At 28.9% G+C, this 13795-nt stretch overlaps 2 protein-coding genes across 4 annotated transcripts; one reads left to right on the top strand and one right to left on the bottom strand.

Moving 5' to 3' along the window:
* The first annotated feature begins 380 nt into the window (after positions 1–380).
* Positions 381–3124, top strand: LOC115242580 (ester hydrolase C11orf54 homolog). Of its 2 annotated transcripts, none has more exons than XM_029818973.1 (7): positions 381–403; positions 563–1000; positions 1085–1183; positions 1267–1439; positions 1663–1930; positions 2058–2257; positions 2437–3124. In XM_029818973.1, exons 2-7 carry the CDS (start codon positions 601–603, stop codon positions 2566–2568), a joined length of 1272 nt encoding a protein of 423 aa, XP_029674833.1. In that variant the 5' UTR covers positions 381–403; positions 563–600; the 3' UTR covers positions 2569–3124. The 2 variants fall into 2 exon arrangements, with proteins under 2 accessions (XP_029674833.1, XP_029674834.1); XM_029818974.1 differs by having other exon boundaries at positions 2444–3124.
* A 1341-nt stretch (positions 3125–4465) lies between these two features.
* On the bottom strand, positions 4466–7921 carry LOC115242592 (protein 4.1 homolog). Of its 2 annotated transcripts, XM_029818989.1 has the most exons (7): positions 7729–7921; positions 7476–7623; positions 7088–7382; positions 6642–6980; positions 6390–6562; positions 6002–6144; positions 4466–4607 (listed from the first exon to the last, which is right to left on the bottom strand). In XM_029818989.1, exons 1-7 carry the CDS (start codon positions 7885–7887, stop codon positions 4515–4517), a joined length of 1350 nt encoding a protein of 449 aa, XP_029674849.1. In that variant the 5' UTR covers positions 7888–7921; the 3' UTR covers positions 4466–4514. The 2 variants fall into 2 exon arrangements, with proteins under 2 accessions (XP_029674849.1, XP_029674850.1); XM_029818990.1 differs by lacking the exon at positions 4466–4607 and having other exon boundaries at positions 6021–6162.
* Between the last annotated feature and the right edge of the window lie 5874 nt (positions 7922–13795).

Genomic DNA, 13795 nt, shown 5'->3' on the forward strand with positions numbered 1-13795 from the left:
TGATATTGATAGCATTAATATTTAAACTCAATATTATATAACTTTTAATATACAAATATAAAATTTTTTTAATTTCTAAAATAAAATGTATAACAATTTCAAATCGTCTTTTTACTTAAAGAAAAAATAATAAAAATTTGTATCTCTCCAAGTTGGTGAATTCAAAATTTATTTACGATCTTACCAATTTACATTGGTTTGTTATCATTATCTTGTGACCGCGAATGTTATATTTTGTTTGTTTTCTTTCGTTTCTGTTACATTTAAGAGAACAGTTCACGCCGAAACACTGTGTGATTATTCATATTTGCGAACTATAAAAGAAGAAACGTGCCTTTGACAGTAATAATAATTAATAACCCGAATAATTATATGCCATAATAATTTTATACCATTTCACAACGTAAGTCTGAACTATATTTTATATATATATTTTAAGAAATATGTTTTGCGTTTGTTGTTTTGTTGTTAGCATGCTCTCGATATTTTATATATTATTAATCTTATCGTTAGATATTTTACTTTTTATATAATTTGTTAATAATTTTCACGCGTTTTATAGTTATCTAATAACATCACGTTTACTTTAAATTGAGCATTATGGGACCCATTCCTCCCGTCGCCTTCAGAGAAAATGATCCTCCACGATATGAAGATGATATTATGGCGAACGATGATGTCTTTAGAGAAAATATTAATCTTGAAGATGAAGATGATATTATGACAGACGATGGTGCCTTTAGAGAAAATATTTATGTCGAAGATGAAGATGGTATTATACTGAACGATGATGTCTTTAGAGGAAATATTTATCTCGAAGATGAAAATGAACATACTATAGTAAATAGTAGTGCAAGTTATAATTTCCAAGATGAAGATAATAGTATATTGAACAGTAATGAGAGAGAGAGAGACTTCAGAAGAAATAATGAAAATGAAGACAATGAACTGCCATTTTACATGTTATTATTTACACCTACCCTCGAATGTATAAAAAATGGTATGTATATAAAATTTATTAGTTAATTTAGATATGTGATATTTTACCCATCTGTTATTGCCCATCTATATTATGATGATATAGTACTGTACGTCGCATTGCACCCATTTTTCGACGAATTCGAAATTGCAGTGGTTAGCTGTCCCTGTCTAACCAGACCGCCATACAATCTTGCCGCAGATGGTAAGAAATATAATAACAAGCATTTCCGATCTTCCATGTTTGAAATGCAATACATTTATACAATATAGTTTACATTTTAACAGGACTATCTAGTAACACGGGGATTTTGCATATGGGTGGTATAAATAATCTCAGCCCAATCCCGCGAACAGATCTCATATTCGACATTCAATATATATTATCAAGATATTGCTACGATGTCTTTGTTATTGGATCAGGTTATGCCACAAAACCATTTATGCCTTACAACGGTCATGTATGTATCATCGATATATTTTTACATACAAAAAACATATTAGCTTCATGAAAAGGAATAAAATGTGCAAACAAATTATTGTTTTATTCTTACTATTTTTGTTACTACATTTGTTTTATTTTAATTATATCAATTTCACTAATTGTAATAGCACTTTTATTTATTTTAATCCCATTTTTGTCTCTTTCTCTCATTATTCATAAGAATGCAATTTTTGTTATAGCTTACTATAAACGCGATCGTCTCGGAGAATCCCACAAATGTTATTAATAATAGTTGTATCTCTTATGAGGATGCTAGTACTGGCCTGAATAAATTGAAAATTATCAACGATCCCAATCAAATGAAATGCTCTATGTTGGGCACCTTCTTTTTCAGTGAAGGTAGACGAGGAATGGTGATCAAAATGCGCATTAAAGGACAGAAAACCACTGATAATATTATAATGTTGATACAAAAATGTTTGAATGTTTGCTATCAGTATCCAATCGGTAAGAAATTATCTATATGAGAGTATAGTTTGATTTAACGAAATAAATAAAGCATAAAAATAATGAAATTGTTTCACAAAAATAATGTGTTTATAGATAAATAAATCTTTCATACCCAATATTTTAGGTTTAGGTGTCGTACTCGTAATAAACGGGGGCCAAACGTTACAATTTATTACACCAGAATATTATCCAATATGGTTCTCTACACATACAGATTTTTATAAGTGGTTAAAGTACTCTAAACATAACTGCACGAATTTAATAACTGTGGGTGCATTAACCAACTCCTCATTTATAAATTTTGGACAGAATTCTGATGGAAATGTAAGTTACTTGTTAAGTACAGAAGCAGGCATTACTTTTTAAATCATTGCTTTTACATTCTTCATTTTTAAGTGGATTGTCATTAAATTACAAATTCTGGTTTCTCTTTTATTTTTTTCTAATTAATTTGCATTTATACGCATTTTGTTATATATGTATTAATTAAATTAATATATAAGGCTGTAGGGAGCCGTTACAGATTTAACACTTTCTCCAATTATGAAGCGACCGGAGAGTTTTGCACCAATGTCGCATCGGATGACACAGAGTACATTTTTTACTTCAATATAGCGCAAAAAGTATATTTCTAAATGTGGCAAATATTTTTATTCTGAATATAAAATCAAGTCCTTTTTATTAAAGCGCCATATGTCGTGAGAAATTCAGAGATATATTTTCATAAAGTATTCGTGATGAAGATATCTCACATAAATCTTTAGGTTTGCACAAGAATAATCTGTTCTATTTTAGAATGCAACAAATCGTAACATTTATTAATATACTGCTATACTGCTAATATATGTTATTTTTGATATTCTGACTAAATAACGTAGTTCAAATAGTTTACGTTTGTTTTAATTCACAACGAAGAGAAATATCACAGGAATAAAAAGAAAATTAAATATTAAAAAAATCGACGATATCTTTCTATAAACTTTTGCTCTTACTTTTTCTGCAAATAAAATGATTTGTTCGACTTTTTAAAAATAATTAGCATAAAGCTATACCCACCCAAAGTATATTTGTAAATAAATATAACTGTCCGAATTAGATGGCATAAACAAATATAGAACTGTATCTACTGCAGAACGTTAAATTTTAATTTCGTGAAACTATTGTAATTCGTTGATATTATTTTAGTTTCATATTTTCAATTTAAATAAATGCACACACACAAATATTTTCAATTTTGTAAATTTATTACAATTTACATTTTTGCCAATTCGTAAAAAGATGTATTTACAATCTAACAAAATTATTAACCTGTTATTACTTATAATCAATACAGTCTTGTACTTGCTTATGCTATCATTTTTTTTTAATTTAGAAGGAAACCATTTAATTTGCTGGAATATTTCGTGTAATATTAGTAATATTAGTAATATCCGCATATATGGATTATAAAAGTAGAATAATATCTTTCATAAATAGTAATAGAAATATGATCACTATAGTAACATACTATAACTTTCAATATTTTTAGAGTAAAGTTATATTTTATAAACAATTTGCAAAAATTTTGTGAGATACATATTTATATATATTGTTATATATATATAACATTATATATATATATATATATATATAGGTATATATGCACAACAATAGTACTTACATATACATTTAAATAACGTTCATATTAAACAATAGCCGCCATAAAGTAACTTTATCCAAGTCTCATTAAAATTTATAAATTTACATAATAATCAACACGACAAAATAATTTTCTAAGTTTTTACCTGCATGCTTGCATTGCTAATATTACTAAATAGATAAGTAACACTTTATATTGATAGCCGTATGAATTTTTATGAGTACAAATTTAAAAAAAAAGCAACATGCATTGAAAAAAACAAAACGTGTGCGATATTACACATACAAAAAATAATATTAGATAAATATAAGGGATGCTCCCGGGTTAAATGGCCAAACTTGAAATATGAATGTAGGCCTCCAAAACAAACAAAAAATTTTCCTCTGTAGTATGCTCGCAAACGCTTCGTTCAAGAGATATTGATTTCTTAAGTTATAGAACTATAGAAATGAATAATGTCGAAATAATTTACTTTTATCCTTTTTATTGCTTTACAGTACTCAAAATTTAATTATTAAATATTTTGATAAAATAATGGCCTCCAACCCGGAGACAAGCATTGCACCTATCGATGAGAAAACGAATAGCTGATTGACATTGTGCTTTCTTTGCTTGCATCCTCTATTTTAGCTTTACAGTGCAAACACAAGCCTGTCAATAATCTTCAATCTAAAAAATTAAAAAAAAAAGAAAAAAAACGATATTATTCATTCCTATAGTTCTGACTTAAAAGGTCAATATCTAGACTTAAATATCAATATCTCTTGAACAAAGTATTTGCGAGCATACTTGCAGAGGAAAATTATTTTTGTAGGTCCTAAATTCATATTTTAAATTTTGCCATTTAACCTGGGAGCACCCTGTGTAATTATATATACGTGTGTATGTGTGTGTGTGTGTCATTATAAAATAAACTGTAGCAGACGTATTAGCTACAATTTTTTATACCTTTCTCTCACGGTCCGCGTCATATTCTCCTTCAAGGCTACTGGTACTGCTAGCTGATGTTGTTCCAGCACTGGTTTTTCGTGTAAGCTATTGATGTTAGTTAATGATTATAACATACTCTCTCTATCAATATGTTCCAAAAATAGAAAATATTAATTTTTCAAGACTTAAGCTTTCTAATGTGATAGAGATCTTTATAATTTTACTTATGTACTGATTGTGAGTTCAATTCTACTCTTATATCTCAAACAATACATGTGATACGCGATTCTCTAATATGTGTTGTATGATATAAATTGACATGCTTTTGTTGCATTGACATGCAACATTATATAATAAATCCAAATTTGTGTAGAGGAAAGAGGAATAAGATGACAGAATGGGTAAGATAAGGAGTTGATAATTTTTATAAGATTTCTTCGCGCACGTGAATTTGTGTGTGTGTACGTGTGTGTATGCGCGCGCGCGCGCGTGGATAACTATAGATGTAGATGTATGTAAATTCCCATTCTTAGCATTACCCACGATCTACGATGAGAACGTGAGTTATCCCTTTGGAATGCTTGATTATTAATGTGAGTCTTCTTACTTCTCACATGGTTGTTAGTCTCTGTCCGTCCGTTCGTCTAGTAAGCGTGCACATGTGTGTATGCGTTTGATTGGAAAAGAATTGCTCAAGATTTACGTAATCCAAACAAATAAAACAAATAAAAAATTTAATCCGAAACCAATCGAAAATATTGGATACAAAAACAAATTTCTTAATTCTTTTTATTTCTTTTTCATCTGTTGAATACATGCTGAAATGTTCAAAGAACAGTTTCATCGCGTATTATTAGCCTCATTTTTATTTTTTTATGCAAAACTGTAAACGTTATCATTATATTAGACATACACACACGTGAGAGATGAGGGAACTCACGGTAATCAAGCACTACGAACGTGAGAGACAAGGGGACTCACGGTAATCAAACACTCCGAACGTAAAAGGCAAAGGAATTCACGGCAATCAAGCACCCCGAACGTGAGAAATAAGAAGGCTCATCAAGCGCTTCAAAGGGATCAAATACGCGTCATGTCCTTATCATTAATCCTGGATAATGCTTTGGATCAATCTCTATTGACTCACTTATACATCAATGGAGAACGTAAGGCACAATTGTTGTTTTATTACTTTTCTGATAGAAACTTTTGCAAGAATATTGTATAAATGTTGTTGCGCTCTTAATTTATGAAATTTGTACATTATATCGCGTAAATTTTTTTATGTATTAATGGTATTGTTTTTTAATAATTAAATATTTAATTTGAAAGCGCGAACATTTCAAAATTACAGCGCATATCGTTTATAAATTTTGCTGCGAGTCATTTTCACATTCACATGTTGAAATTTATGCGTACTCTACATTCTAGCAATTTTTTAAATATAAAAAGAATTTTTATCTCCCTCTCTCTCTAATACAAACGTATAAATATATTACCTTCTCTTTTTGTTTCTTTATTGGGCTAGGCCGTCGGTCTATATGTTCTATATCATCAGGAAGTGTCTCAGGCTCATAGCTCATAGTATGCCGTTTGCTTGGTTCGGAACCATATGTTTCAACTGATTTAGGCCCACCTAATGCTATACAAGGCAGTCACACTACTTCAACATCTCAGTATTGCAGATAGATTTAAGGATATAATTATAAAAAGGCACTTGTGGTTTATAATAAATATTTTGAAAAAACTCATGCTTATGCAAGCTTGTGTATGCCCTAGTGGAAAACTTTTAAATCAGACATGTATCTGAATAAACATATAATATGAATTGCAGCAATTAAAGTTTCTACTAAATCATTATTTGCAAGTGATAAAAATTTTATTTACCATCCATGCTTCTAGATGCGAGGCGTCGGCCACTCAAAGTCCTCTCGAATTGCGGAGGTTGTCTATCAATAGGGGTTTTCTTCGTTTCGTAATGAGTTCTTCCAGAATATCGAAAACGAGATCCCAGATATGGAATTAATCCCACTTTCTTCACAGGCTCTGGACTCATAAGTCTATAAAAATAAAAATTTCTCATTTGATTAAAATGTGTGCCATGAATTTAAAAAAATGCTACTTACAATTATTACTTACCTGAAGAAAGTATGATGCTCCACACACACTTTCCATAATTTTTTTGCTGCTCTGTGATTTGCCAATTTGAATCCAATTGTAGATTCAAACTGTTCAAAGTCACCTGGTCTAATTTTAATGTAGAAATTATGTCTTTTGTAAGATATTTTTAATATCTTTGGCCAGGCAAATCTATTAATTCTTAAACAATCTCTATAAACAAGAAGGCCTGAAGCGCATACACCTAACATTATATCAACACCTTCCGAATCTTTTGCGGGATGAAGATCTACGCCATACATAGCTAATTTTTTCGCATTTTCGAGATAATGGAGTTCCGCTTCGGCGGGTGTTTGACCTCTGTAACATAGCCAAAAAATTACTATTTAATTAAACAATAACTATTATGCTATGTTTCCTCATCCTACAAATTGAAACACAGTTGTTTATACAAAAACGAAACTAACTTATGTGTTTTATGGAGATCCATCACTTTCTCGATTAATTCAGGCGTTTGGTTAGGTGCAAACTTAAAATCTTTCAAATATGTTCTTCCATGTTCTTCAGGATCATAATCTCCAATTTCTGACTGAACCAGATAGGAGCCTAAGAGAGCATGTGTCACAAAAGAACAAAGTAGACGACCTGTAATAATATCGTTTCTGATTTGTAGACACAGTTGATAACGCGTAATATCTTCTTGCAATTGAGCTGGGTCTGGTGGGTAAAATTTCACTTCAAAATTAAACTTCCATGGTTCAGCTAAAATCATACATTAACTTTAGAGGAAATACTCCCACATATTATTATCTATCATTATATCAATAATGATTTTTTTTGTTTGAGTTTTCATACTTTTTATAAATTTTATAATTCTCTTATAAAGATCCAACCAATTGCGAGAATCGTGTCTGTCTTCGTAAATAAGACCAAAATAATCTTTCTCCAGTAAATTCATGCTTTGACAAATCATATCGAGAAGTTCTTGGCCTCTCGCCTTTCTCTGCAATAAATCCAATATATCTAACATTAACATCAAATAAACAGAATATAATTTTTTTCATTTATATACATATAATAAACATGATCAAAACTTTTGCACACTCACATCGATGTAGTAATCCCGTACAGTACCGTCTAGAAGGGTAATTTTGGCAAGAGCCATTTTTCCTTTGCTAACCGGGCTCTTGGTGGGCGAGTTTGTACCGGTTCCATTTTCCGCCATTGCTTCGGTCGGAGCATCAGTAGTCTTTTGCTCTTCCGGCATATTTCCGCTTTATTTTATATCCGATTTTATATCTAAAATTAAACACATTATTTTTTTATATATTTCATAAATTTTTTATAAATTTATTGTTGCTATGAGTAATTTTTTTATAAAACAATGATCTACAAAAATTAGCTTTTACTAAAAAGCTGAGGTTTTCTATAAAAAAAATAATTTTACAGAAAATTGTATTATATTGGGTTGAACGGAAAATTCGTGCCGTTTTTTTCGGTCTTCATCTCTTATTGTTAGTAAAAAACGGAACGAACTTTCCGTTCAACCCAATATATTGTATATGTATATATACTTTGCGCAGTACATATATTATACATCTAGGCTCATATTTTTTACTTCATCATTTTTTTAAATATACTATCAAAATTAATTAACAATCTATAAGAAGGGAGCTCTTAAGGAGCCCTTTCATCCATAGATGCAGAACCACCGCTCCCCTCTCCCCATATAATAACGGTTGTTCGTATAATGATAAATCACAAAGAAAAACAAAGAACGCGACATAAATATTAATAAAATTTAAATAAAATATAAAATATAAATACAAAATAAAATTTATTGCATAGAAAATGTTGTAGATGATAATTGTAAGATATCATTTGTACGAATTATATCGATTTTTAAAATACGCATATCTCATATTTTGTATTAATAAAATATAGTTGTAGATAAAATTTAAAATAAATGGTTATATAATATAAAATGATGTAAGAGCAATATAAAGAACGACTTTTGTATGTAAAGAGCTAATTTGTAAAAACCAAATACAATACAAAACTTTGTTTCTCTCTATCGTATAACAAAACATTGTCTTTGTACCATTACATTACAGTTTAATTTGTAATACTTTTATACAATTTTTATTTTTTGCTCTTGTTTTGTTTCTACTTTTTCATATTAATAGTAGCAAGACAAAATCTGCCGTTATAACTTTCTACAATTTTGGCAACAAATGTAAAATATTTTTTATAGCTCAGTGGAAACCAAATTAATCAGCACCCATAAATTAAATGTGTATTATTCCGCAGGAAAGTCTTATCGTCCAACTTTCTTTTATATAAATTCCACTGCACAAAGTTTACATATCACGCGTGTAAGAGTAGAAGTCGAACCACGAGACACGAAAACGTTTTCGAATTTTCCAACGGAACTAGAACTCCATCAATTGTATAACAATAAGATTTCTGAAGAAAATCTTAATTATAAATTAGAAAGAGTTTTGCTTCGCTTTATCTTTTTTTTAACATAATGTAAAACTGCATGAAAATTTTTGACGTAGGTTACGCAACATGAAATTATTCCAGTTCTAGAATATATATTACGGTACATAAGCTAAAGCTTAAAAGTTTTGCGCTGCTAATACAGACTGGAAATATTACAGAGTTAAATAGAAAGAGTAAAGAGAGAAAATATAATGTAACATATATATAATGAATGTATTAAGGAAAATTATATTTAATTATTACATAACTTTATTTAATTTAAATATATTTTTAATTTAATTACGAGGGGCAGTCAGATATAAACCGAACTTTTTCCAAAACTTTTTATTCGATCAAAATATTTCCAACAATACCCAAGTCATTTTTTTAGTTCATAGTTCCCACATTTAAGCACTTTCGCCACTGGATTTGACAGTTTTTTTATTCTCGTGTCATAAAAAGTAGTGGGACGTGCCCGAAGCCAATTGTGTACGATTTCTTTTATCTCTTCATTATTGTCGAATTGTTGTCCTTTCAACATCTCTTGATAATCATACGGAGATAAATCGGGTCTGTAACGGAGATGTTTAACGGTGGTCCAGTGCAATTGAGCCAATAACTCATGGGTTATAGCGGCGGTGTGAGACCTAGGTGCAGACGCAACATTTTTTTCGTGCGCAATTGGCTTCGGACACGTCCTACTACTTATAATATTTTTGTGGACAAGACATAACAAGACAATGACAATCACTGAAAATCACAGTGTAAATTCCCCAGGCATTATATTTTGGTATTTAAAATTTATTTAAAATTTATTATTTTTTTTATTTATCTATTTATATAGAAACTTAGTATGTGTGTGTCATAGAATGATTGAGAAACTATATCTAGAAAACTAGTTACAGCTATAAAATTTGTATTTTAGATTTTTCAGGTTGTATCGATTCGAGATAACATAGATAAAATTATATTTCTCTTTCTATTTGTATTTAACAGTATTTTATATATTTAATATATGAGAGAGGTTACTAAGCCTGGCCACCAGCAATAGGACTGACCAGATCATCTATCTACACTTGCAACGGCACCCGAGCTGCACCGTGGATGACGCGCTCGGTTCTAAAACAGACTGTATCTTGAAAACTAAAAGTCTGTCTATCTTGATCCTGGGCTTGTTTTAAAGGGGAAGATTTCTATTTTTTTTAAAGATTTTTTCAAAAAAAATCGGAAATGTCCAAATTTGAGAAAAAACGATTTTTATTTTGTTCTTTGAAAATTTTAAATAAATTTTGACTTTTTTAAAAAACTGATTTTATAAGATTAAAGGGCGTAAAAAGATCTTTAGAAACCACTACTTGTTTTTTTAAAATCGGAGTAGTCTACTGGAACTTATCGGCGTTTGAAGTTAGACGCGATAGCCCAAATAATAAAAATTCCAACCTCTGTTAATAGAGATCCCGTCGGTCGCAGGTCAAAAGGTTTAGGCAACGATTTTACTTTTGATAGGATTACAATTTGTGCAAATTTTAGCATGATCGGAAAACTGTGAAAATTTAAGTGGATCACTTCATAAATAATGCCCCATTCACATTTCTTTTCTTTTCTACAAGAGACAACATGAAGTGTATGTCACTTTAAAAAGTAATAGCGTGAAAAGTTGAAAACGTATACAGAACTGTACATTTTTAGATTTTGTTTTGCATTCAATAGTGGACCTTGTTTTATGTACATTATCTATGCAAAATATTATATTTTTCAAACTCTTTTTATGTCTAAAGCATTGCTTTAATTATTTATATTTATTTATAACTTAATGTAATAAACAATTAACAGCTAAAATCTTTTGAATGTTAAGCGTCGTCTACAATAGAGATTTTAAGCCTTAAGCCTTAAGAAATTGACCAATCACAGTCAAGTATGAGGAGAATACTCGACTGTGATTAGTCAATTTCTGAAGGCTTAGGGCTTAAAATCTTATTGTAGACACCGCTTTACTCAAGGCTACAATTATATATTTTAAGATTATTGAAATTGATGTGATCGCTCTTAATATTCAATTTTGCCATAAATTGTAAAAGAAAAATAATTAACTAATAGGGAAATAAATGCTTGAAGAAAACTTTTTTAATTATATAATGTCATAGAAAATTACACTGATTAATAATCAGTCGATCTTTACTAAAAATTTAAAAATTTTTGCGCTTTAAATTTGTGAATAAATTTTTGTACAGGTTAAACACAATTCAAACTAAACCTTGACTCGTCGTAAGTCCATTCCGTATCGTTTAGACGGACATCGTACCTCAGATTGATAGTGTTTTATCAAAAGTTGATATTTCAGTCTCACATCAATGCATTTTACGCAACAAAATTATATACGTTGTTTACAACAAAAATGTTTACAATACGAGATTCAGATTGAGAAGAACTTAAACGCTCATTTGTGAAGATTGGTTCGTAAAATTTGATAGCTGGAGATTCAAAGTTCAGTGTAATAATAGATGTATTAAATCTCACCTTTTCATTCTTCTTTTGCTGCATGTCGAATTCCTTCAAATTAACGCTATTCATAATCTTGATTGTGAATGATTGAAAATGTTTGATTTGATTGCGAAATAATTGTCGTCACAACTATAAGAGAGATTTCTAACAGTTTTTTTTTTATTTGAACGGATATCCACAGTCTATTAGTAGGAGAAGAGCCCACGTGAAACAAAGTTTATAAGATAGATAAAATGTCACACAATTGGCTATCTAAAATAAAATTTTTGAAAGTCTGAAAATTTTTCTAACCGATTATGTGACATTGTGTCTCTTGCTGGAAAGTATAATAGTCATAAAAAGATAAGAAAAGGGTAATGAAGGACTGTTGTGAGAAGGAAACCTCATCAAACGAATTCTTGTGCATACACATGCATTTTTCTATCATAAAATGCGCTTGCTTTAAACGCGATAAATTACGAATAAGTAGAAAGGGGGCATACAAGGAAAGAATTAATATGTCTTAAGATAAAGAGAAATTTAAAATGTAGAGTATTTATAAAAAGAAATTTAAATAAACTGTTTTTAATAATATCGACTATTTTTAAAATAGTTACAAAAAATATATATTTTTTTAAATAAAATATGGTATTAATAAATTTAAAAAATTACTTGCAACAATATCAATAATAAATACCTACATTAATAATAAGTCATAATACAATATTAAGTTTTATATTTAATACATATTCTTAATTATTACACTGACATAATTAATTAATATCTGATATATTAAATTGATATATATTTTTTAATATTGAAAAGAAAATAGCAATTTAAGTATGCTTATTTAATATTATATATGTATATATATTTATGTGTATATTATATATACTTATTATACATATGTGTATGTATAATAAGCATTATACATATTAATGTCTTATTTAATATTAAAACTGCATTACAAAAAAGCCAATGTAATATTAAAAATATTCATAATATTCACAATATAATACAAAATAATTCAAAAATTATTAAAATCTATATGAAAGTAGTAAACAATCAGTTATAAGTTTATAAAATATTATCTTAAACATTATTAATAGTATGTTCTTGATTAAGTAATTTGGCGCGTTGTAGATCTTCAAGTTTTTAACCAAGATTGAAAATATTTTATCTGTCTGTCGATCTCCAACGAGCGTGCTACTATCTTGCGTTCAACAGCGGAAATTGATAATTCCGTCTCTACAAATTCGTCTTTTACAAATTTATGTATCTGAAATAGATTATTTTAACAATCAGAATAATTTTATAATTAATAATTAGTAATTATTGCATTATCGCAGAGGCAAATTGTCATATTATCATAATTATAGAAAAAGATACGTAGAAGATTGTACATATGTGGCATATTCAATGATCAATTAATTTCATAATAACAACTTAATATATATATATAAGTATAGAATTTTGAGTCATAAAATTTACCTCGTCCAACTGTTCTTTAGAATATACATTGTTAATTATAACGGTTAATATCGCAATATCACTGACTTGTCTATAAGAACTAAAACAGTGTACTTTTGTAAATAAATGCGTACAACAAACTTTTATTTTTGTGAGCAGTATATCTTTATAAATTAAATGTCATTACCTGCGTTTTAGTTTTATGAAATTCTTTAATATATCTTTAAGCATGTGCTGAGTATTTCTTGCAAGAGTAGAAAGAAAAATATTAGCAGTTAAAGCATCAGTACGTTCTTTTGCTCGTTCTACTTGTTCAGAATCAAATTCACGTAATTTATATTCATATATTGGAACAACTTTTGGTAATGTTTTCTCTAAATAGTGGATTATAATTTCAGGTTTTTGAGAATAAGTTAAGCATTCCAAAATGGTATGATCAAAATTTTTTTCCTTATAGAGTTTAATAAAGAGTTTATCAATAAGTTTATTCCTTGTATCAAGATCTGCTGTTTTTATACCGTTACAGTATATCCACTTCTTCCATCCAGGCAAAATTCTACAAAAGACAGTCCAGAAAGAAAGTAAAACTCTTTTAACAAAGCAAATAGTGTCTTCAATGTTTGATAAATAATTTTTGTTAAATTTCAAAAATGATTTGTTGCACATATGCACACTATGAACAATATGCCTAAGAAAACAATGATTATAAAAAATTACTTATTCTGTTCAGGATTTTTCAA

Source organism: Formica exsecta, unplaced genomic scaffold (assembly GCF_003651465.1).
Source record: "Formica exsecta isolate Colony F162 unplaced genomic scaffold, ASM365146v1 scaffold613, whole genome shotgun sequence".
Classification (NCBI taxonomy): domain Eukaryota; kingdom Metazoa; phylum Arthropoda; class Insecta; order Hymenoptera; family Formicidae; genus Formica; species Formica exsecta.

Bases quoted from the DNA above. Each gene is read 5' to 3' on its own strand.
- LOC115242580 (XM_029818973.1), top strand. From the start codon at position 601: ATGGGACCCATTCCTCCCGTCGCCTTCAGAGAAAATGATCCTCCACGA. The intron at 1,184-1,266 runs GTAAGAAATATA...ACATTTTAACAG, and splicing joins ATACAATCTTGCCGCAGATG to GACTATCTAGTAACACGGGG. The intron at 1,440-1,662 runs GTATGTATCATC...TTTTTGTTATAG, and splicing joins TTATGCCTTACAACGGTCAT to CTTACTATAAACGCGATCGT.
- LOC115242592 (XM_029818989.1), bottom strand. From the start codon at position 7,887: ATGCCGGAAGAGCAAAAGACTACTGATGCTCCGACCGAAGCAATGGCG. The intron at 6,563-6,641 runs GTAAGTAATAAT...TTATTTTTATAG, and splicing joins GAGCATCATACTTTCTTCAG to ACTTATGAGTCCAGAGCCTG. The intron at 6,145-6,389 runs GTAAATAAAATT...TGCCTTGTATAG, and splicing joins CGCATCTAGAAGCATGGATG to CATTAGGTGGGCCTAAATCA.